The sequence below is a fragment of the Lepisma saccharinum genome, chromosome 20, assembly GCF_977018435.1.
Source record: "Lepisma saccharinum chromosome 20, izLepSacc3.1, whole genome shotgun sequence".
Lineage (NCBI taxonomy): Eukaryota > Metazoa > Arthropoda > Insecta > Zygentoma > Lepismatidae > Lepisma > Lepisma saccharinum.
Window position 1 is genome coordinate 37,261,817 of NC_139248.1, and position 26,694 is coordinate 37,288,510.

The 26,694-nt window shown below is 37.3% G+C and overlaps 2 protein-coding genes across 2 annotated transcripts in view; one reads left to right on the top strand and one right to left on the bottom strand.

Moving 5' to 3' along the window:
• Positions 1–24,300, bottom strand: part of LOC146003235 (uncharacterized) — a 56,862-nt gene extending 32,562 nt beyond the window's left edge. The window contains exon 1 of the mRNA XM_083141408.1: positions 24,231–24,300. Coding sequence (XP_082997534.1) covers positions 24,231–24,248 — 18 coding nt within the window. The 5' untranslated portion in view covers positions 24,249–24,300. The remainder of the gene's footprint in view (positions 1–24,230) is intronic.
• The window catches only part of nudC (nuclear distribution C, dynein complex regulator), a 116,396-nt gene that overhangs the window by 69,649 nt on the left and 20,053 nt on the right, over positions 1–26,694 (top strand). The window lies entirely within an intron of this gene.

Sequence of the window (26,694 nt, forward strand, 5' to 3'; positions counted from 1 at the left end):
ATGGATTTGGATTTTTTAAAATTTTTTACGTTCAACTGTAATTCATCTATATAAAGATTTTCATGGTCGATGATGAAATAGCATGAAAAGTATGCTGTTGCGTTGCAGGTGGACACTTGTATACAGCATCAAACAGGACACTCGAATAAAGTTCGGATATAATACAATTAAGTGTCCCAACCCTGTAATATACATCCATTTTCTTTCTATTGTGTTGTTACCTGTAGTGATTTGCAGATGGATAGTTTTAGATCCATCTTTAGCATAATCGACACACATTTTGGTAGTTCCCCGGGTACAAGTAGCCATAATTGCAGTTAACAATTGAAGGGCCAGGGGGAAAAACGATGAATGTTCATTCGAGACGATTTGCCAGGAAATCAAAAACAAGTTTTTCTCTTTCATAAAAACGTCAATATATGCCAAAATAAAAATGCGTTTTTCAGCCACTTCTCACAGTTTCCCAACCAAGGCCGTTCTCATTCTTATAGTACAGCTTTTGAGCTATCAGATGGCGCTGCGATCTCAAAATGGGTGAAAAATCGACATTCATCGTTTTTCCCCCTGGGTCTTCAATTGGGCATGCCGATGTTGCTCTTGCGACGATCAGGATAGTTGTTTACTTACACTAAATTTACTACTTTCATATACTTGAATAAATACCTAATTGTCTGAATATTACATTTATTCAAGTGTTTTGTGTCTAAATTGTAAATTGTATGATATAATTGAAAAGCTATGATTGTCACAAGAGTAACATGGGCATGCCTAATTATCAAGTAAACGTGTTGGAGAATTTAGGGTTTTTAGTTGAAAATTGAAAGGGGAATCCGTCAGATTGCTAATAAAGGAATTCACGAATTGTATGTACAGTCACGGACACTGCCGGCTTGTAACGATTCCATTAAAAGTCAATGTATTCATTACAAGCCAGCGGTGTCCGTGACTGTACCTAGGTATATCGATATGTAGAAGTTATGATTAATAATGCAGAATCATTTTGGATGCGTGGAACCATATTTATAGCGAGCAAGCATGTTGCCTTTTTACTTAGTCAACCTCCTTACCTCTCAATGTGTGAAGTATTGTTCGATCTACTGGTAACATTCCATCGTAGCGACTGTGTTTTCCTTTCAGACCATAAAAAGCTCTACAAGGGCAAGTAAGCATGCACTTCATTTAATGCCTGTCAGTTTTCCTCCTCAGCTTGACATGTTACTGTGTCTACGTGCGCGAATCTTTCCTTTTTCTTCTCTCTCAGAGCTGATTGTTTGAGGGTGTGTGTTAGCTTTGACATTTTTACTTGTGTTCCAAATCATTTTTAAGAAAAAAAAAAAACTGTTTGGTTGATATGTTTGCCTATGCAAATTAAAGTTACGACACCGCTGTAACCATACTGATATTTTGGGCTTTTTCAACTTCCGGGTGTTCCTGTTTGCTGAAAGGTGTGTTAGTCAAGGAGAAATTAATTATTAAGAGCGATCCTACGCTCACATGGAATACAGGTAACATCTTGAGGGAAGCGAGAGGAAGTGACAACTGCGGCCGAACCTTCCGGCTTCACTGAGACCTTGAAGACCAAGTGAAAACTCCCAAACCGTTAAACACAGCTTCCGCGGTCTAGTAATGCGCAGCGAAACCATTGGCAATGAATTTTTGCTATTCGCATCGTTGAGATCAAAACTGATCCCTCATGGTGGAGTAGTAAGCGTAACAAGATACCGCGTCAGGGTCTCAAGCTTCAATTCCTGATGAAAACATGTCATTGTGTCCAGTCACCAATTTTATCATTATCCTTCTCGTCGTGATGAACACAAGCTGACCTCCGTGGCAGAGTAGTTAGTAGAGCGCTCGACTCCAGGGATCCCTGGTTCAAATCGCGGCCTGGGTGTTATGATGTTCCTTCATCAATTTCATCATATCATCACTCATTCTCATCTTCACGATTAGCCAAAGTGGAAGAAAAGCAAAGCAACCCAAATCTATAAAGAAATTTTGAAATCCATACATTTGATTTACGAAGGTACGCCTGGGGTCCCTGATTGGAATTCCGGCTTGGGATGGGTATTCTTTGTGTGTCGTTTCATTATATCATCGTCGCAATTAGCCAAAATTGGCAGAAAAGCGACGCTAAATATCAAAAATCAAATAATATGAAATTGATTTACGAAGGGTTGTTCTCGTTTAAAGTCTCCGATATTGGTACTAAAACAATTATATTATATGCATTGTGTCCAAATATAATCTCATTTATATCATTGTGATAGCTACATTATAATCTCCGTAATTTGTATATACAGCCTCAGGTGTCATCTCCGTTCAACATTTTCAGATGCATCCCGTAGAGTTGGAACATAAAATCTACCAGACATATGCATATCCGTTAATAGTCTCCGAGAAAAGTTCACAAACGGGACTTGCTTCACGCGATCAATTTAGATTTCGGTCTAATACTGGGAACTCGAACTTGAAATTTGTGGGAAAAGCTTGTTGGGGAGATGCCGAATGAGATAGAGGGAAGTGGATGAACTGACCGGTGGCTATGTTCTAAAATACATCGGAAGTGTGTCAAAACCTAATACCTTCGAGAATAACGTTGCGCAGGAAGCCACCAGTTGTCAACCAGTTTAAGCCTAATAAATATGTGAAGATGCGATTCCAAGACCACCATGCTGTAAATGACGCTAATTCAAGAGTTTTGCATTTTTTTTTGTGCATAAGTTACATGATTTCATCCATACATTTAACGGAAACTTAATCCAAAGTTAATGGAAATGTTAACGCCAGTGGCGTAGCAAGGGGTGGGCGATCGCCTGGAACCTCTCGTCCCATGCGGTTGATACGAAAAATGTAATAAAATAGAATAGATAAAAATAGATGGAAAAGGCTAAATTTTGTGGACAATAAAATTAAAAACATTCTGTTTTTATCTGGCTTTAAATTCTAGTTTAACCCTACAGTTTGAATGAATACGTCAAATCAAGAAGCGTAACACACAGTGAAGCGGGTTCTAACCCAAAGAGGGCCAGGTAAAAGTAGAAATTATTGTCGTATTTCTCACGTGAAACATTGACGCAACATTCACGATAACTTGCTTGGACATTTTTACCCATTTATTCTTTTCTTGAATAAAAAGCACTGTGTCGTGTCTTTTCTTCTTTCTCTTGACTTTGCACACAGCCACACACTGCTTTGCACTCCTGATTTTAATATGTTAACAATAAAGCACCTCCAACTCCCACGGAGCAAGGTGTGAGACATTTAAATGCTTCCTTTGTTTTCAACTCAAGAAGGACATGGATAATATTAGTAGATCTTCCTTCCTTCCTAGGGCTTCCGATTTCAGCTCCCGGAAAACAAAGAAATGCATTTTTAGGGTGAGTGAAATTATTAAATATATGATTGTTATTATTTAAGTATGATAATTTGTTGACGTATTCCTAATTTTTTTTTTTTTTGTATCGATTCACATTGAGATTTCAAATTTAAAGAACGGATGGGGCCTCGTGATATGTTGCTACGCCATTGGTTAACACTTAACGTTTCACAAAACTTAGTGTATACCCTCTTAAATTTTTGGGACTATATTACTGCCAGGAGTGTCGTGATATACGAAGGAGAAGTTTAGGAATGGAGTCTTGTTGTTTGAAAATAATCTACCATTGCAGTAAATGAAGCGATCTTTATTTCTGTTTCATCGATTACAACGATTGTAACTGTAAAACTTTCTCTAAAGTTGTTGGACAAGTTTCTGAGTGGTTCTGGTTGAAATTGTGCGTCTGCAAACCTTGAGTCTCCGTGTGTGTTAGATGCTGCAAATTATTTCGTACGCTACGAAACCGGAAGATACGGGTTGTATACTGACAATTCCTTCCTGTTTCAAATTTTATTGCGAGCGGCGGCTACAAGGCTAATTGGTTTGGCTAATAAAGATACGGCAAATTTCATCTAGGCTTTGTGCCTGCTGACGTAGACCTTTGTAAAGGTCAGTGCACCTGTTTTACGTATCTTGGTGAGTCAGTGGGTGTAGCGTCTTTCAAGTTCTTGGTCTTTGTTAACAACCACGCTTTGGACTAACGAGTTTTTGCTGTCTGCCTTGAAGTTTTTGGGTTGCCAGGCTACGAATGCGGCGTGCATATGATGGAATGAAGTTCCGCTTTAATCTAGAGTAAGGATGTAGTGATTGTTGAATATTCAAGAAGAACTTTGTGGATTCAATTTCGAACTCATTTTCAGTAACTATTGTTATAATTATAGTTTACTTTCACACTAAAAAAGAACACAACTAATTTTCGAACTGATCAGTGTGGACAAAGGATATATTGATTGATTGATTAAGTTAAGTTATTTTACGTTGCTTTTCTGAAAATTTTGGCTAATCGCGACGACCAGGATGAGTGATGAATTGATAAATGACCTTCAGGAAGAACGCCCAGGCCTGGATTCGAACTTTGGTGCGCGCTGTGCTAACCACTCCGAAAGAGTATATTGACAGGATCAACAAATACAGAAGGAATTTCGTTGTAATTTCACTTGCTAGCCTAATTTGCAGTAAACAACTCGTCGTAATGCAGAAGTAACTGTAATATTTTGTTTTAAGCGCTCCTTATGCCGATACTTAGTTGGGTACCTACAAACAGTATGTAGTGGAACATCTTCATCAGCGTAACATACGACCGCTAGTATTAAAATGTGCAGCTTACAACTCGGGTTGAAGGTATGTGCATACAATTACGTACTCAGTACATGGTTGTCAACATGGACTTCCGGAGGGGAAGGGGCGCAATCCCTGGAAAATGAATGTGAACCTAAAATAATATATTTCACACATACGAGAATTGCATTTCAGTCACAGTAATTTGTTAATTATAAGAACGTTGCAGGATCTTATAGCTTAAAACTTTTTTTTGAGGGAACAACACTATAAGGGAGAAAATATGCCTCATCCCCCCTGGAAAAACCACCGTGTTTGCCCCTCCCTGGAAAAAAATTCTGAGGACGTTCACGGTTGTCAATATTCTATGGATTGTGTTGTTTCATGTTGCACAAATTGCAACGAAGCCAGAGGTTTGCTTGTTCGTATCCTGGATAAGGCATGGGTGTGTGTTTTCCCATCATTACTTCATCCTCGTTGCGATCAGCCCAAGATGTGACGTAAAATACTCGAAACAGAACGAAGAATAAATAGCTGTTGCTAAGGGAAAAACTAACAGATTTTTATGAACGATCTAGCTGGTCGGTTTCCTTTAGTAATACACAAAACCAGTTCAGGCTTTTACTTTCATCGCAAGTGGCTATTTTAAAACGGATGAGAAGTTAGTTGTTCAGATAATTTAAATAACGGCACGTTCTCTTCCTTTGCTAACGGGGTACTGTCGTGTATGATATTTTCTAACGGGGCAGGTCACTTCTTTGCTGCCTGGTAGTGGGAGACGGGACATCTGTTATTCTATTTTCTGCCCTATTCAGCTCCTATTCTAATGTCAACTTTCGGATTCTACAAGTGTAATTGAAAGTTAACTCCGTAGCGTTGGACAGAATGAAATGAAGACAATCCATGCTAATGGTGAAGAACAGAGCGAACCTAATGGACAGTTCGTTGTTAAACAGGACGTATAGTTTAAAATGGATGCGAAAAATCTAATATTCAGACATGCTTACACGTGACAAGGCGTCATACTAAGGGTTTAAAAAGAGTGTTTATGCCGTACAATTAATTTTCGGACCATGTTTTATTCTTTACTTTCCCCTTAGTCAAACATTCCTTTTTTTGAAAGGAAAGAGTTGTACGAAGTATCTTTACAAATGATGCTTTCAGTGCACATGTTTAGTTTTGAGAGCCATTAATAAGATGTTTCCAGGCCTCTGCGATGGCATTGTGGTAACGTGGTCGCCCTGTAACCAAGGGTGTCGGGTTCGATGTACGGTGGACGTACATAGTGATTCGAATCTCACTTTAAACTGTAGGTCCAGCCCCGATTAGTATCTGTGGAATAAAGTGGACCGAAAAACAAAAACTCAGATAAGAGGTTCCTTTCCAAAACCTACATTTTATTAATGCACATGTAAGCCATTTTGTGCAGATTGCCTTATACCCAGAGTTCTCGTATCTTGTATGTATATGGGAGCTGTTGGTACAACCACATATATCTTTATATGTGGTACAACATACGATTTTAAACTACCTTCGAGGAGAATTACGCATCTGCAAAGTAGTCCAATTATTTCCCAAGAAATTATTTCATTATTTTTAAAATTTAAAGAAACAGGCCTATTTCGAAGATGTCTCCTTATGTTGGAAATTTTGAGAATGAGTGGCTTGGTGTTCAAGAATCAAATGTTCCAGTCTCTTGTCAAGATACGCCTGTCTGCGTCCTAATCCTTATCTCATTTTCAGTTAAGGTGTGTACAGTCAACAGCAATAAAAATTAAGATACCTAGATCCTGAAATACTCTCTTCCCTGCAAAGCTAGTTTATTTTAATAGCAAATTTTCAGTGGCAAGTTCTACCACCACCGTATAGTTGTATAACACACAACGCCAGACAGAGAAGAGGGTGTTTCAGGATCTAGGTGTCCAATTTTATTGCCGGTGACTGTACAACCACTATTTGTTAAGATAATGCTATATTCCATAAAAAAAAAAAACAATTGCGAGGTTTGGCAAGAAAATTTTCTCGCTACATACTTACGCAAAACTACTCTGAATTTACTTGTCATGGAAACCTATTGTTTGAAGCCTGTCTAGGAAAACATCTTTCATTCGTTTCTCCACATTTTTCCTCTTTGTTATTTCCTCATACACGGCCAACCCAAGAAGAAGCAGCCTCCAGAGAGAACTTTCCATTTTGTTGAAGCATATTCTTTCTACAGAATCACTGTTGCAAGGGAGGAAGCAGAAGAGAAGAAACGGAAACTTCTTTTGGGTGTGCCGGGCAATTGAAAAAAGTAGAACCATTAATATTAATGCAAATTGTACTCTTAATGGTTATTTTTTGTATTTTTCTCAACGTTTTGACGCACTTCGCATGCGTTTTTCTCACGAGTTATTATTTCATTGTGTTTGTCACACTTGAGGAAGGCACATGTGAAGTGCGTCGAAAGCTAAGGAATAACAAAAAGTTACACTATGATTTGCTACATGGACAAACTGCGAAGATGTTAGGCAATAGTTTGTTTGCCAAACGTGCGACGTTTGAGTTTTCCTGGCTATCTTGCACACGGGGAAAAACCGAAAGACGAAGGTAACAGGTTTCCATTTGGTAGAATTAGCAATAATGATTATTAGATTTTCTAAAAATTACAACAGTCATCGTATTAAAGTTAGCCGGAAGTGTACGTTTTCCTTTGTACTCATTTGAGAGTATTTTAAGCCTCCCTGATGTTGTAGTGGTAAAGTTGTCGCATTGTAATCAGTGGTCCTTGGTTCTGTATCCAGTAAAGGCACAGTGGGTCGGATCCTACTTTAAACTATAGGTCCAGTCCAGATTAGACTTCCTGTGCATAAAGTGGGCTTAAAAGATAAACCCCTTAGAGATTTTTTTAAAAAAATAGATGTATGAATCTTAAAGAGAGCAAAATTACATATAAGCATTTCAAATGTTTATATTTGAACTGCTGCATACAATTTGCTTCACTCTTAAAACGGTCATGTATTAAAAATAATACATCCTCCAATAACCGTAACTTAATTTTGTCTATTTTCATTTTCTCCCCGAACAGAGCACGATTTAAAAATCAAGGCTTGGTGACATGTTTTGGGGATGGTTTCCCAATCTCAACTGTTTCACATATAAATAAATTGTAGATGAATTCGAATAAAAGTTCTGTAACAATATAGATGTTACTGCGAAAGAAATCTGTTATCATTTCTCGGTTACAATTTCCGAAGTGGACATGGGAACGTAAACAAGCACGTGACAAAAAAAGGTAAGCAGGCAAAATATTATAGCAAGCTTTTGCATGCCAAAAATAGCCGATGCAGTACATGTATTTTTCATATGTTTTGCAATAATAGCTAAGTGAATATCATACGTTCACGCTAGTTGAATCTTCTGTGCTCCTCATGATAATGGATGGCAGTCTCGTTTAGAGAGATTTCAACCCGAAGCTACACATGTCGGTTGGAAAGAAGCCAATCAACAGCATTTTTTCACACCGTAGCGGCATGTCAGACCGCACAAGCCTGCGTTCTATGGTGACATTGTCAAGCGACACTTGTCGCTTCGGTCTTAAATTTTCCTACGACAGTTCGAAGACGTACAAGAATCATACTTTGTGTTTTATAGTAGTAGACGAAGTTTCATTTATTTATCCTTCGTCTGATGTCGCGAATTATGAACAATTCAAAAATGCATATTCTTAAAATGGACATTTGTTTTCAGTATAGTTACACGGAAGTATGCACAAGGTTTGCTTGTCAAACATGATAAAGGTATGTGAATTGAACTATGACACAACGTCACGTCTTGAGGTTATATATGCACAGCACACTCTTGTGTTTATATTTCAGTGTATTTATTAAAGTGGGGACTTTCCTTTGGCTTGTGGGTGGGGGTCATGGTGCATACTCTGGAACTGTGACGAGGTCATGTCAGGGAAGGATGTTCCAGTAGTATGCTGAGAGAATTTACTCAACTGGAACTTCAGAGTGCCCACTGCCTTTACAAGGTTCACGTGCTGGGAGCATTTGCATTCTGATTTCACGGAGTATGCGTTTATGTTGCCAGCAACCATACAGGCTAACGCTTAAAGCTAGTGATAGCGATTTGAATTATTTTTATTGTGATACTCTACCAGCCATACTACTTTAAGCAGTTGATGCTGTCACGGAACAACATAGTAAGTCCCTATACTCTCCATTCTTCATTCATTTTCACAGATGAGGGCGGGAATATATCCTATCATTGTATTTTACCATCACAACCGCTGTACTTTACAGTAAGCAAATGATAAAATAAGACGTTGAAAGGCTTGAAGGAGAATACTGTAATTTGTATATGTTATTACCTTATGATTAAACGAAATACACACATTATTCTATACCTGGAGAAGTCAGGGAATAGTTTTTAAAACCTGAAATAGCAAATAAAATAAAGTATTCTTCTTTGCTTGCCAGGCTGGAAGATCCGATAACACATTTCACCCTTTCTTCCAATAGGCTATATTGTACAAAAATGTTACATTTTATTTTGTTTATACATGTTCAGCATAGTTAAATCAGTGTGGTCTAGTCAGTATGGCGTCTGACTGCCACACGGGAGACCCGGAATTTTTTCAGTTTTGTCCCCGCATAAAGCGGCTCTGGGGCTCTCCCAGCCTCAAATGAAAGACTACCTGGGGGGGGGGTAAAGATGGCCGGAGGGGGGCGGTAAAGATGGCCGGAGGTGGTGCTGATCACATCACCTCCAAAATGGCCGAGATCAAGATCGAGAATGTGTGGGGCCTTACCCCCGCATCCCTAAATGTACCTTCACGACAAGATGCAATGTGCACGGGAAGCTACCTTTTTACCTTATAGTTTAATCAACTTCATTTATTTAAACAGTACGCAAAGTTGAAGACCTGGCACTTATTTATTGCTGTGTCGAAGTAATCATAGTGGTCTGAAAAGTTATTTGAAAGTACCTGTAAAAGTGGTGGATTTAGGCTTTGCGCAGTAAGTAGGAATCCTATATGTGCACATTTTACCGCTTTTATTGCGTATTATTAAAGTTACTCATTACGATGAAGAACAAGATGCCTTTCCTGAGTTTGGAATGCAGTTTTGCGATGCGTTTTTCTAACACTACCGCTGAAACAAGCTGTATATTGTGGAAAGTACAGCTTGGGATTTTTATTTCTTGTTAAGAGGGACAGGGGTGCCTCTGCTTGTGAAGTTCTAAATAGTGTAATTGTGAATAAAAAGTTTTATCCGGCCGCTGTACCAAATTGTTAATTGTAATACTTTGCGAAGCCACGAGTCGCGGGTCCGAATCTTGAGACAGGCATGGATATGCCTTTGTGTTTAATCTCGCATCAGTTCATCATTGATAGAAACGTGACGTAAAATAACGAAAGTATAGTACAGAAACATATTTTGATGCATATCTGAGCAACTAACCAATTATAAAAGATGTCCAATTAATTGTAGAAAATGTGAATGAAAAAAAGGGATAAATTGCAAGTGTGTAATTGATCGAGCACTATTGAATTCTAAGACACAATGCGTACAGTTATTCGTGTGTGAACCCATATCTGATTATCTTGTGCAGGTTTCGTGCAGAAAGCGTTAGAAAGTAATTTGAACCTTTGAATGATGTTCCGTTCGTGGAGTTGTGGATCGTTACGGCGTCTAGCGAACGAGTATTCCGGAAAAGAAGCATGTCCATCGTTGTATACCATGTTATTGGCGTTAAGTGGAAATAACTTCCGCGTTTTACAGAAATCAAACGGTTTTACTCTAAACCTACAGCAGTGGTTTAGTCGTATCCGCTCTTTACTTAATCTTTACATTGCGGAAGCCACAGTAAGTGTGAGTATTAAAGCTTGATTGGTTCTTTGATAAAAGTTGGTTGTGTAGTAATGCAGTTTTAAACTTATGCAAATAGAAAAAAAATGCACTTTTGTAATGACCATGAACAATTCATGCAGAACGTGTTAGCAGCTTTCACACCGAGAAGTGTGTTCATTAGCTTTGTCCTTATGGACAAGGGATACAGTTTTTCATCATGAAGAGCAGGGCCAAATTAGAGAAAACATGGGGTGCTGCCGAAGCATTACTTTTTTAAATAATCAAGAACATGTTACTTGAGATAACTGCACAACGCATGTAGACTGGAAGAAGATAGGTTAAAGAAGAAGAACTGATTGTTATTAAAAATGCAGAATCATTGCTACAATTAGCGTGGACGTCAGGAGGGGTGTCGAACCGTTCCGTCGACACCCCCTTGTAAATTGGCGTCGTTCATTTTAAGATACGAATGAAAGTAGGAAGATTTTTACTTTTATTGTTAATAACATAAATAAAGTTCAGTTCGAAAATCCGATCCGTAAAATCGAAAAGAATGAGTGTAAAATGCAGGAACCACACTATCATTTAATCCAAAGAACACATTGTTCCAAAATTTATAAAATTCTTTTCTGTGAGAGGTCACACAACATAAACTTTGGGACTAAATTTTCCCCCTAACTTCCAAAGCTTCTTCTTGAACGAGGTGTATAAAAGTTAATAACAAAATAAAATAACTATGCGCTTCAGTACACTAAGTCTATGAAATTAAAAGGATACTGAAAAACAGTTGTGCTTAATATTCGCTTATCAGGTAAACGGAGTAGAAGTCCTTCTCAAGGATATAATTATTATTAATTAATAATAGTAAACTTTGGAAAAATATGGTATATTTTCATTGGTTTATAATATTTATTGTGGAATAATAATGATCATAATAATAATTATTCAACTAAAACTATTCAAGTTTTATCAATGATCTGATCCCCTATAAAAATTTCTGAGGAGAGAAAAGAACGAAATATTAATGCCTTGATATCTGGTTCACTGTGTGTTGCTCCAACCATTAGACCAAGGACACCTTCTTGTTGTAACGTAGTATACTTGATTATTTTCCCACTTAGGTTCCGTCATCGCACCTCATTGTTCGACCTCCTTTAAATAAGTTTGTTTGTAAGGCAGCAAAGTATTCTTAAAAATGCTGGTGTCCGTTTCTATTCTAGCATTTTGTGTCTAGCTATATTTTTGTTTCAGTGTACCTATGATATGCTGTTGTCAAATTGCAGAAACGCCAAGTGAATCCATGTAAAGGTAGATTTCAGATTTCGAGCTTTCTTTTTGTAACTTTTGATGTCTCGGAATCTAATGCCCAACTGCGCGTAATGCATTTAAATAGTGCCACGTATAATGCCTGAGGAATTATGGGTAACCTTCCTTTTTCCTTTCCAGACTTTGTTGTTGAAATGATGATAATTATTTGAGAACATCCGCTTTACGTGCTTGGAAAGCTTACGAAGTGATTGCTCAACTACCATAACATAACATAACGTAATGCAGTTTTATTGCTTTATGTAGTTTATAGATTCTGGTTACACCATGGTAAGTAATGGAAGAGACATTAAGTGATGTATTAATTTATTCTTACATAACATTAATGGACTTTTGTTCGTTTAGGTCATCATTAGTATTTCTTACCCATTTATCCACTTCAGCAAATGAACTTGTATGTCAACCATATTTAAAAGAGAACTTGACTTACTTTTGTTTGATTTAACGTTGTGATGTGAGAGATGTTATGCACCTCAGGGAGGAGCGAAACTATGGCCGAATGATTATACATTATGAATCAAGCTGTTACAGTGAGCTTAATGTGAGCCAACGGATATGCTGTAAGAATTTTGGGAAAATTTTCAGCATTATCATTACACCACAGAACTTTGTTTTTGTTATACCTCAAAACGACACTTTACTGATGCATAATCTCTCTAGCTTTCAGTATATCGACATGTCACTTTACACTGACTCTTGTTTGTCATGACTAGATCGAGGTTCATGAATGTTGCATTGGGCTATTATTTGGTAGGTCTATCTGTTCATAAAATATTGTGTGTAAGACCATTATTTATCATAGATGACGAGTACGGCCTAAATATATTATTAAGCTGCCAATCTTCAAAGAACATATTTTTTCAGCTTTGCTCATTAGTTCCCTAAAATGACCACTATTCATATCGTCTAAAGAATTAGAAAGAAGTCGGTTTTCACAACTAATGTGAAAGGAAAACATGTGCTTTACAGGAAAACTGAGTGAAAATTTATGCTCGGTTTGAATGCACAGGTATTATTTTGTCTTGATTACACGTGTTCAGTTCTGTTCAGTACATTTTATTGCTGGGTAAGCTCAGCTTTTGCTGGCCTGCCAATGGAATTAAGAAAATTATGAACTCGGCAGCTGTCAATAAAGGAAACTGTGCAACCACAAAAGCATATTGGCAAAAGACAACAATATGAATGTTCAAGACTGTTCTATCGAGCGGTTATAAATAAAATAAAAGGTCTCTTTTAAAAAATATCCTCAGATTAGAAAACTTTATTCCTCAATTTGATTTAAAGGCACCGGGGCATGAACATATGGACGGAATTGTGATAGACATTGCGAAGAATTAGGGAAAATATTGCATATGAATTCAATACCGTGGGTTTTGGCGCGATCACTACGTATTCGAAATTGTGATATTGGGAACCACGGTACAGATATGTAATTTCTACGTGGCGTATCATGATCGCTTTTTCAGTATTACCGTATGCTTGTCCAATCCAAGGCGCTAGCTCGCCTATTAAAATGTTAATGTACAGTGTATAATCAAAGGACAGACAGTATGTTAAAGACATACCATGCGGGGAGAAATCTAAAATGTATGGGGCTCCCTCTTGCCATTGCACTACGCAGAAACAATTTACTTTTTATATATTGCCTGAAACCAATGAGTAAAAGCTTGTGATTACGTCAGATTTTAATCTTGACTTTCCAAGCTTGGATGCATAGAAAGTTCTTGTGTGGTACGAGCATCAATAATTATGTCAGTGAAATTTGAGATTAACATCTCTGCAGACAATTCAATGTTCGTGTTTTATGCTTCGTATTTTGAAGGAAAACAGTATTTATTCAAAATAGAGAGAAGTTGATAATTACGGCTTAAGATGTTGACCTGTTTAGCTTAACTTTCATGTTGACATTCAAACAAAGGCAGTCATTAAACTGCGTTCTTACAATAGTTCCAAAGTTATTATAATTGTACAAGACCTTATTAGGTAGTCAGTAGAACGATTAACGGGTGATAAACGTCAAACCTTGTTTTCATGGCCACAGATTATCGTCCAATTGAGTTAGCTTTTTACAGGAATGTCTTCGAGTAATCGAAGAGCATCCAGTTGACAGAGGTTCTAAATATTATGTGACAGTAATTCCAGACGGTGTCGTAACGAACGTTTCCAATTAGATATTCTAATACGTGTTAAGAATCTGTAAACTTGCCTTTTTTCTTTTTGTTCTCTAACGCAATATAGTTTAGAAATTGAAAAATATAATCTTAGAGCTACGTGACGTGTGAACTCTTTTGCTTTTGTGGACTTCTATAAATATTTCACGTTCCTTTTCTATATCTCTAGGCTAACCGTGACAGTGCGGACGAATGATTATAAATAATAACCCTTGGCTTCACTGCAAGTTAGACTAACTGCTAACCACTCGGGCACACAATTCCTTTGTTTCTACTGTCCCCAACAACAGTTAATAATACTGCAGTACGTGCTAAGTCTTTGTCTCTTTCTCACAAAGATCTCATTAATATTTCAGATTTTTTTTGCAATACTTATTACATTCATTGTGCTTGATTAACTTACGAAATGCTGAGTCATTGTATTTGGAAAATCACGAAATTAATATAAAGTGCGTTTAATATTGCAGCCACGAATAATTTATAGTAATTGAATTTCAGTTAATTTGATATGCATGTGTTCGTTTAAAATCCATCCTCACCTTTCAAGTTTTCAATGGACAGTCCATTATTACATCAGCACGGTCCTTTCATCTGTCCCCATTCTACGCTATTAAAATTCCGATTAGATTGACCTTGCCAGTTTTTCTCTAGTACATTTTATCGTAACGTCACAATTTCCCCTCGATTTCCCATGGTAATCCTAGTATCACGTTTACATATGAGAATCTGTTACATAGGAAGTCTTGGTAACTCACGATACCATATAATGTCAACAAGCCCGAATTTAGATATTTTTTTAATGAGGAAGGTTTAAATTTTGACTATTTAAAGAGGAGTAAATTCAGTTAAATCTTTGCAAATTGCCCTTGGACAACATGTGTAGTTTACACTAGCACTAATAACAATAAAACTATATGTGTGTATAATGAATGAACTTTATTAATAAATATTCAACACAAGTTACATGATCCTCTGTCAATTCTTCAAACTAATTTTCATGTCTATAGTAACAGTGTATTCAGATTTGTTTGTAGAAAAATGCGAATGTGAAGAATTGTCAGATAAATCTCATTGTCTAGTTAGAAAAATTGGTGAATTTAGTATCAGCTTTTCTTAATCGTAGCACAAGATTGAAATTCATTAGAATGTCTTATGTGTGCTAGATTTTCTGCCAAGATCGGACCTTTTTTTAAAAAAAAATAAAGAAATGACACCATAAAGACAAATGAATAAATAAATAAATAAATAAATAAATGGAGTCCTCTTCATTCTGAGGGCACCCAAATATCAACCTCCCTACAACGTAGTACACCCCTTATGCATTTTGCATCTGGCGTCTGGACGCACAGGCCAGTATAATCCTCGTCAACATTCATCCTTACATCCTTATCTTCGCGATTAACCAAAAGTAGAAGAAAACCAAAGTAAATGAATCAATCATGTCCATTCTTTTTATTCGTACTTAGGATTTCATTATTCTTAATGATCTTAATTCAAAATTGTATTGTACTTTAACAGTCACATTTGCCTTATAAAAATACAGGAAATTCGGTCATTTTAATGTTCATATTTTTCTCTGAAATGCTATATCGCTTCAAAGAAGGGTTTTAGATAAAGGGTTCTCTTCCCGAATACTATGAAGGATGCAAAACAGCCATTTGTGCCGATGCACTCATCGGCACAAATGGATTTTAATTAATTCATTTTTCCAACGTTTCCAGAGCTATCGTTTTGCATTTACAGGGTCCTGATTTCGATTATTAATGAAGCCACATTTGATTTGTTCTGTCGAATTGTCATATGTCGATCACAACAATAAACCTGCAAACTTTTTATGTTTCATGATATTACACAATTATAGTTTGGTAAGTTATTAGGGCTTGATGCCAGTGATCTAATATTCTGTATATTTCTTTGAGACTGTCGCAAATGCGTTTATATTCAACTAATGTAGAACGTGTAAAATAACGGTTGTTCGTTGTATATAACTGTGTTTGTCATGTAAACAACAGTTTCCAAGGACGTGACTAATTGAGCTATTCGTGTCTACTTTGTGATTTGTACACACATTAGCAAGCTAATACAGAACGTTTTGAGTAACCCTCTTAATTCGCACCTTTGTGTAGATTGAGCTGGGAAGGACTAATTAGCATTGTTTCTGTTCGTTTTTGGGTCCTTCTGCCAGTTGGTAATTGTTTATCCTTGGTGGAAATTGGCACGGATTTTAAACTCTACTGTCAACGTGATCTAGCTAGCCCTAACCGCCCTACCTATCATTGTATTGTAGTTGCGATTGTGACGTAACTTCCAGTCTTTACCCATAAGAGAAACTTGTGAATATGCGTAGGTTTGGCTGCATTGAGCCATGTTTATGGCGAAAATTAAATGCTTGAAGAGCTAACTGAGTCATGCATACTTTGACCCGGATTCGATCTCACGACTCGTATCAATACTACGAAAAACAATATGGGGAATTGAAGTCAGTCTTACGTGAAATGCTCTGTGTTTTATTTTGTGCCAATTTTTTTCTTTGTGTGTGCCTGCTCTCAGTTTTGAAAACAAGACATTCTTTAGAAAATGAAAATCTCACGTCAAATATGGTGATTCGTGATTTGCTTAAGTGGCCGAGAACCTTACAGCATCAGCAAGATCTGTACCCGGAGTAGATATAGACTTTCTCGGTCAATATACTTTCCAGTTCAAGGCACATTTGGGAACCAAAATTAATATCAGTCGCTGACGTTTACACACATACAAGCACATATTCATAAATAAGTGTGTTTAAATGTCACTTCCTTTGTAATTTTTTCTACGAGTACAACTTTGTCTTTTCATCCCAGTTTTGAGTCTCGGTGGAGGAACATTGCACATTTGTTCAGATCTGTTTCAACTGTAGGTCTAATCCCGATTAGCATATGTGAGCATAAAATAACGATAAATTGTAATATTATGACAATTAATTGCTCTATTGTAAATTGGAATACTTATCATAAGTGAAAGGGAAACAACATAAATTATAAACACCCATGCGCTCTTATTAGTGTTGATATTGGAGATAGTAATACGATGTCCAGTTCTCGGAATCATCAAGTCGTCGCATTTTGAAGTGGCAGGTACCAGAAGCACCTTGAATCATCAGCTTACGTAATCTGTTGGCCGAAGTAATTCACGCAATGTGCCCCCGCAACGTTCTTACGAACGCGCTTCTGTCAAACACTTTTCTTCCTTGTCTGACACACGTTTTTCTTTTACAACTGTCACTGTTTCAGTGTCAACACCAAAACTGTTGACTGGGTTCTTAGTAAGAACACTGTAATATTATGTAGGAAGAAGTATAGAAAATAAAATTAAATGGGATCCGTGTTGTATTTACAGGAGTAACATTTTTTTGCGTTAAAATATTGGACAGTCAATGGATTTGACAGTTGCTAAGATGATTTTGAGAGGGCATAGAATTTCGTATTAATCGTTCGTACCATTGAACCCCGCAGTGTTTTTCCGATTTCAGAGGCTAACTGGCACGATTAGCTTTATCTTCAAAGAAAAACGAAACTGCATATTAATTTATTTCAGAATCTAAGAGGATATTGTTCTCCCTGAGAATTTTAAATTCCTTCTAAGTACAGTTTCTTAGATAAAGTTAATATTGCTATTGGAGCAGTATATCAAAGCAGGACAGTAACCACAATTATCCTGGGCTGCACTAATTGGGGTCGATTTCTTCGGTTCGAAAGCAAATTGAAAGTTCTGAAGAAACTGTGCTGAAAAACGTAATTTACTTTAAGCTTGAATCAGTCACCATCCCTAATAGACATGCAACCAAGAAAACACAATGATATTGCGTATTGCACAAGACCAAGCGATTTATATTTTTGTGACTAAATTCCCTCCTTTTGTTTAATTTTGCGTATACTCTGTCCAGGGAATCTGTGGAGGAAGGCCGCGCAGCGAGTGGACGGAGCGAAGCAGTACGCGCTGCTGATAACAGCTGGTAGCTGCAGCCGCATTTTCCTCTTCATGCACTCATTGCCTCTCTCACGCGTTCATTGGTCGAGCCCTCTCGAGTCACTACGTGACCAGAGACTTGTTTTTGTTCGCGTGCTCCAGAGATTCCCGGGATAAAGTATAATATTTGCAATGAAGCACCTAGCAATAACAAATATCTAATTTTAATAGTGTATAGTGGTAATTAATCTCGCTTCCTTAGCAGAATTAAACATTAGAGTAAAATGTGGCCCTAACTTTTAAAGCCTTTCTTTAACGGAATGTCTTAAAGTTAATAAGAAAATACAATAACTATGAATTTCAGTACACTAACTACAAAATGTAAGAAAAATAATAGACAACAGTTGTGTTGGATATTCACTCGTACAGTGGATCGAGTAGCAAAGTATAGTAATAATAATAATAACAATACATTTGTATTAAAATTGGTTTATTTTTAATAGCTTTATAATAGTTATTATTGTAAAATGACAATTATAACCGTCGTAATAATTATTATTGTCATTATTATTGCTACTAATGATGAATGGCCTGCCCCCTCTACAAATATTTCTGTCGACGCCTGTGCTGATAAGGAATCAGCCCCCCCCCCCCGAAATAAATTCCTGGCTACGGGCCTGTAGAGAAGCCTTGCTTTGTCAAAATTATTGTCATTGTCCATTATAGGGCTCCCCGATGGCGCAGTGGTAGCATCGTCGCCTTGTAATCAAGGGGTCAATCGATATCGAATCGATATATCGAAGATATCGACGATCGCGACAATACCGACACATCTGTATCTTTCAATTTGAAGTTTCGTCCCTGCACTGGACGTCTGGAGCTGTGCCTGCTCGTAGCGTCGAAACTTTGCATCAAACAGAAAAATATTATTACAAAATATTTTGTGCTGTGTATATGCTGTATATCAAGACGAGACAAAGAACGTGACAATCTTTACAACTTGAGACCGAGGCTTTGCCAAGTATTGTCTGATATCTCATCGATGCCATCCCTATACATGCCCACACAAGGGTAACCAGCAAGTTCTATAAAGTAGGAACCTTGATATTTTTTATTGGTTTTTGCACGTATTTACTTTCCATGTGAATCAGAGGCAATCTCTCATCATTCTCCTTCCAAGTTGTCCCCACGTGGGGAGCGCATTACTTGTTATCTTAACATCGTTAATGCTTGACTAAACTTGTAAGTAAGGAATGCAACACCACCATAAATTGATAATATCGAATATCGATATAAGCATCGATATCGATATATAGACGTCGATATTTTTACGATATCGACGCTTCGATATTTTTTAAAAATTCGACTATCTAATATCGAAATGTCGCACAACCCTAGTTGGAGGCACATAGTGGTTCGGATCCCACTTTAAACTGTAGGTCCAGTCCCGATTAGCCTTACCACAGATATACCTTTATCTGCGGTCTTACTGTGCATAAAGCGTACTTAAAACACGAACTCAATAAAAATCCTTGTCCGTCAGAGTAGATGTCATGGCATGGTATACAATCCGCCGATTTGTTGTGTGATGTGGGTTGCTTGTCTTTAAGCAGTTGGTGGCTGATATAATCACTTTCATTTTTTTATTTTTTCTCTTACATTACGTTGTCTTTATGCTAATCGTGACGATAAGGATGCAGAATTTGATGAAGGCAAACTTGCAACACAACACCCATGACCAGACCGAGGTTCGATTCGATGGTCAGGTCGTGAACCAATGTTTCAACGTCCTAGGCAACCGAAAGGTCCTTATTTAATTATATTCAAAAATATTTTTTTTTTTAAACAAAATCAGTTTCTTTATTGGTACTCTATTTTCTGTTGATACTAGTAAACCATCGCAAAACAGGTTTCGTTATCGTCAGAAAATTATCCATACCTCTCACATTAATAATTCCCTATAAACAGATGTACTAGCCTAGTTCATATAAACGAGAGAATTAAAATTGTGATCTGTAGGAAACACAGTCTGTTGAATTTCTAAAGTTGACCACACCGGCATAGCGAAGGTTGTTTACTCATTTGCACGTGGTGGAATAGATTAATGAGGCAACAAATCGTGAACGAAGTGCAGGAAGTGCTTATTACTGTACCACTCAACAACTGCCGCCATTCATTTAATTTGACTGGAAGGTACTTCGCGCAAGAATAAGCGATGAAAAAATCTGGCAATTACTCTTGCCCGAGAATTAGACCTGACATTAGTGCAGCGAGTCTTCACATCTTAGAATAAACTCGTCCATTATATTGCTGTTGAGCGTGCATTTTTTTTCTTGTACTTCGTGACGTAATTGAGGGTTCGATCACTATGGGCCACAAATGCAATGTTTTTTTTTCTGATAAAATGTACGTTCTTTATATTTCTGAGAACAACTAAACATGAAAATGCATCTTTAAATGAATGTACGAGGACATCATGAGATTTACAAGTTTTGGGTCGTGTGCCATGGTCAGTGGAAGCTTTAACTTCTGTATGTTGTCAGTATGTGTACGCTGTTAAAGGTTCCCTACCGTAACACAGTCGACCGTTAAAATTTTAATTTACCTGTCAAATTTTAGAAATCGGCACGCCGCCGTTTTTTAAATTTAAATATTCTAGTATGCGGAAATATAGACAAGGATTGCAAATTGAAGTTGAGTGTATTATAAATATATTTTTTTAAAATGAACTATTATAATTACATTAATTCGGTTAACAATAGAATGGTCGTTACTTTAAAAACGCTCATGGCCATTAACGGTAGCTGGATGGCAGCGGAAATTGACGGTTTTAGACCGTCATTTATCTAGGCAGCGTTCTACAGTGTACATTGTACGCGATTGCAAGTAAATAGGTAATGTAATTGGAAATTTTTTCGTTAATTTAACTTTAGTCAGTTAACAAGAACATTCGCACCAGTTTCTAGTACGAAATTTTAAATAAATAATATGTAGTTCTGTATTTTTGTCTTTAATGCACAACTGCTATCCAACTACAGCGACAATGATAGTTTAAAGTGTTATAGCCCATTACACAGTTAACCTCATGAATTGTATTATTTAAATTTGGATGATTCTACCTCGCTTTTCTGCCAGTTTTGGCTAATCGCAAAGATGATGAACACGCCAGAATTCGAACCCGAAATCCCTGACGTCGTAGTGTGCTATACTAACCACTCCGCCATGGAGGTCGGCTGCAATTAGTGTTGCCCACGGGACGAGACGGGACAGGCTTTTAAAAATTCGAGACGAGACGAGATTGACCATGTGCCATAAGACAAACGAATATTTTCGAGACGAGACAGCATTTCCACGAGACTTCACGAGACGAGACAGGCCAAAATCTCGTCTCGTGGGCAACACTATCTGCAATTTATTATTTAATGATTCAGTTTTTAAATATACATATGGTGCACGCAACTGTAATGTATAATTATCTATCTATGCATGATGAACTATTAAAATTTAAATAAAATAACGGTTGCGTCTTGTTTTTGGAAATCGACAGACAAACTAAAATTTTAACAATAGACTGTTTTAAGATTTACGATAATTTTATCGAGTGTACTAGATCGATATCCATCATCTTCATTACTCTTGTTTTAGTCAACATTCTAAACCAATTCATACATATCGATTTCTCAAGAGATTACTAAATATGGAGACAACGTTCGGTGGAATGTAACGGATAGAATCTCAATCTGATTAGCTGTCTGGCTACGGTACCCAAACAATTGAAGTCGACAATGGATATATGTTGAACCTTCGATATCTCAGAATTGAAATAAGTTACAAGCATCTAAAAAGAAGGCGTATAAATTGTGAATTTTCAAGCTTGGTTAGTCTACGTCAGCAATCAAACCTCTCGATATCGGTTGATTGCTCGGAAACGACTTTCGTTGACTGAAAAAAGTACCAAGCACTAGTATAATGAGATATTTATGTATATATTAATCTGTCAATATGAGAAAACGTTGGCAAGTGTGCATTATAGCGACTTATCCATAACAAATAAAAGTAGGAATATATTTTCTGAGTGAAATGCCGTTAAGATAATTCAATAAAACGTTATTTACACACATCAGATTGTCTATTTACGTAACTACAAATTCTAGTAAGATAAATTTAGTGTAATGACATCTGATTCAAATGCTGATTGATTATTATGTAAGTTATTCTCGTAGGAAACCGACGGATATGGCAGTACACTGTTTAGTACCCATGGACCTTATCGCGCTTACGTACTAAATGTTAAATTCTTTTGTATCCTCTTCATCTTCGTTGTACATTCCCATCGTCATCGTTAACCTAAGTGCGAAAATACTCGACGTAAAGTAAAACAACAAGCAAACACAATATTGCCGTTCAAAACTGATCATTTCTGTTTTCGCAAGAAAACCTGCTGACTTCTGTGGCAAACGTGTTTGAAATGTCGTTTATTTTCGAAAGCATGGATCCTGGATGTTTATAAAATATTATGCGTTCCTGGAAGTTTTGCGTTATATCACGGCAGAGTACTAGCATTAGCGTATGCAGTAAATTATTTATATTGTAAAATAATTTCAAGGCTTAAATTTCCATCAAATCGTTTGTAAATGCTATGCTTTTTGAAAACATGTATCTATTTTCAGCTATGTTAGTTTTTGTTTTGTTGCACTTGCACACTTCGAAAGAGTGCCTAATTTCTTTAGAGGATTCAACAAGTAGTCACTGGAAGGGATTTAAGTCAGGATTTTATATTTTTAAATTCAAAAAATTGTTTAAAAAAATATTATAGTGTGTATGTGGTTTCGGGGTAAGGCGTATGTTTTCCAGAACGGTGATCGAGTCTATATCAGAGGCTGGAATTTTTCCAATCAGCTGTGGAGATATAGGATTCTGCTGTAGCAAGATCGAGTCACTGTGGACCCCCCCCCCCTCGCGTCACCTCTTTCCAAGTTATGCTGTGCGTAACTAAGACATTGCCTTTTTGTATTTATTTGCAGTCAGAGGAATGTGTGTGTGTGTATGTGTGTGTACATACTCTTTCCCTCTTATCCCTGTATATAAACCTCAAAAACTTGTTCAGCCACTGCTATCATTCTTTTTCGTGCACTTTCTAAGTTTGTACAGGATTGGACTTTCCTTTGTTCATATTTCAGTTTCGGTTAATCAACCACACCACATACCAGTAGTGCATAAAGCAGAACGGAAGATCTTGTGATAGAAAAATTGTACGTATCTTTGTAGTCGACTGCAGTACCGAATTTACGAACGTAACTTGCTGCTAAACCAGGTACCTTGGCTATGTTATATGTGTATAATATACCATTTAGTTACTTTATTGTTAATATTTGTATTTCTTATTAAGGGGCTCCCCGATGGCGTAGTGGTAACGTCGTTGCCTTGTAATCAGAGGGCGCCTGGTTCGATTCCCGGTGGAGGCGCATGGCCCGGTGGTTCGGATCTAAATTTAAAATGTAGGTTTAGTCCCGATTCGCCTTTCTGTGCATAAAGTGGACTACAACAATTCAATTAGTTCTTATTAACATAAAAAGGTAGAATAGCAATGTTGCCTGGCGGAATGGTTAGCAGTACCCGCTACAACGCCAGGGTTCCTGGATTCGAATCCCGTCCTTGGCATGGGTGTTATTTTATTCTCTTCGTCGCGATTAGCTAAGCATGAAAGAAAAGCGACGCCAAATAGCATAAATCAATCAATCAAAAGCTATGTAAAATTACTAAAATAAAATAGCTATCTGTGATTCATTGCGAAGTTGTAATTTTAAAATGGTGTTATGGGACGTAATGATTCCTTACAAAACCTATTTATAAGGTATTAAGTTCTCTCGGCTTAGTCGATGAGTTTGTATTATTTTCTTTCTGCTTAGTCGACCTTAAATATTTTGTTAATTGGACAATTTTTTTTAATTAATTATGCAAGGCGTGAAAATATGCATTGTGTTAATTGTGTTGACAAATTTCTGAACGTATTACAAAAACCTGCGTAAAGTTTGTTTATGTGTGTCAATCCGGAACGGGCCCACAGTTAAAATGGGATTGGAACCACCGAGAATCGAACCCGGGGTTCCTTGATGACAAGACGGCAGCGGTAACCACAGCACTGTAGAGGCGTGCGTACTCGTTACATCCATGTTCACGTAAAAGTTCTACATGTGGAACGCATGTAGTCCGCACCGTAGTATCTAGTAGGAATCAGCTGTTAAGCGTGACGTAAATGCGCGAGAGATAATCGAAAGTAGTAAAACGCTCACTTACCGGCGGCGGATTGACCATGGCGACGCAGGTAAGTTCGGTTCGCTGCTGGTGCTTCGTACGCCAGGTGAAAACACACTGAGGTTTGGAGTGTGACTGCGGTGTCGGCTCTCAGCTGGGCGTGACGTCAGTTTCTCAACCGTGACATTGGCTGCATTCGGCGTTCTTTCCTCACGCCTACGTTCTATCCCCTGTGGAAGGACGTGCGTTGACCCCTGTCGTAAATAAACCTGTTTTTCGGGGGGAGGCAGTTTTTGTATTGTCGCGAGCTTCCGATTTGCGTCAGTTCGATGGCTGCGTTGCCTTCATTGCTGTAGTTCTTGTTTTACGGTATTCCCCTTTGTATTTTATTTCAAGACGCAACTGGTATTGCGACTTAGAGCAGGATTGTTAAAAGGTCCAAGAATTTTAAATAAATTCAATTCCGGTCCAGTAGAGAAAATCAGCAAATCTGGACAGTAAGGAACCTTTTCATCTGCGAAATATTTCAGTTCGGTCCAGGAACTTTTTTCCGAATAAATTTAATACGGTCCAGGAACCTTTTTTTCCGGATTAATTTAAATCCGGTCCAAGTTCCATATTGCAGTGAAACAATACGCATCTTGGACCGAATTTAAATTGTGCCAGAAAAAAAGGTTCCTATCCTGTTGCGAAACCCAATAGAACCCATCACTAGAATTCGTGGGTTCCTGGACTTTTAACAACCTTGGTTAAGAGTCCAGCTTCATATTCAACAGACATACTTTCTGTCTTGTTTGAAGCAAGTTTCCTGAATTGAGTGATGAGAGAGTTGAAAACTTGAAAAATCAATCTGATATAAGGAAAGTACATGATACATACAAGTTAGTGTGATTTTATTTCTCACTTCCCTTTTTAATTATTATGAGTGAATTTTAAAATGTGTGTGTCGCCACATATGTCCATTTTGCCCCCTTCAAAGTGTACGAAGAAAAATCCTCGATCTAAATGGGGCGAGAAAATAAATGCGCTCAGTTGTAAAGGGGCCTGTACAGAACGTACCCGTTAAAAAGTATAGACCGAAAACTTCCTCAGAAACAGTGCAAGAGGCCCGCCGATCTTCTCAAAACGCTAAACACTGCAATCATTTTCCAACATATATGATAAATAGTTGGAAAGATTAGAACTATGATGCTGCTTACTTTGTTAACAATTATCCAAGAAAACACAGACTTGGCTGCAGAGTAATAAGTTAGTTAATATTATACGAGGGGTGTCTGAAAAGTTCTCGTCCTGACCAAGAAGAAAATTATTTAGAAGCATGAAGCTTCCCTGCAATTCCACATATTCACCCTGAAGTTCAACACAGTGTCTGGAGTTTCTCTTACCCTTCCAAAAAGAAATGATTTTGCCTGGCCTGCAAAAATCTGCTCAGTTGTTGCTATCATCTCTGAACCTTTCCCAACTTCTTCTCCTTTCAGTGTCTTTTAATGTTAGGAAATATATAGTAGTCAGACGGGATAAAATCTTGTGAGTAGGGTGGATGGTTTATGTACCGAATCCTTCAAAACCGCCTTGTGTGAGGGAACGTTTTGTCCTGCAAAAACAGAAAACCTTTCCTCATCCTTCTGCGCCATGGTTCTTTAGTGACTTTAAAAAATAGTGCTATGGTCCTGCAAATTTGCACATTACGCTATAAAATAACACTTTTTCAGCGACAATGACAAGACTACATGTGCTGAAGGCGGTCGGGCCAAGTTTTCACTTCCTCCCCTTCCCTTAAATTATCTGTAATATAATGAAAGTATACTTGAAGGAATCCGTAATTTACTTGCTTCGCGAATTCTGCATGATTTTTTTCCCGTAAGGGTAAAAGATTTGCAACTTTTATTAATCCAAATCCCATTGATTTTACACATATTTATAATTGCCCTGAGCAAGTTTTTGACAGTTCGGTTTTTATTTTTATCAAGGAAGAGAGATAAATCTGCGTGGAAAATAAAGCAGAATTCTCTCAATCCGTTTAATTTGTTGTCATTTGCAGAACAATCAATCTGACAGACGGAAGATTATTGCAATATAAGCCATCTTGAAAATGATTAGGTAAATTTGAGTTTGAAATTCTGATACAATTAACAATTTTTCGTTGATTAGTATCTTCCGTAACATTTGTGACTTTTGTTTATAGATTTATTTCGAGTCTGAGTGTCTGAAATGGCAAATGTAAACTCCGCATCTTAAATTGAATATTTTAAATAGTACTTGTATATACAGTTTAATTGAATTGAACTAGAATTTTTGGATGTATTGGGATCACACAGACTCTTTATATTCTTAATATATTTGTGAGTGTGTGGCGGTGGTGAGAGGCTGTAAGGTTCAAATAGAGAAAAAGAAACATCTGCTTGTACTCTTGAATTTTTGTAAAGTTTGTCCTTGAAAACCAGGAGAAGATATCCAAGTATAAACTTGAATTTTATTATCGTCCTAGAGCGGTCACCCTGAAAAA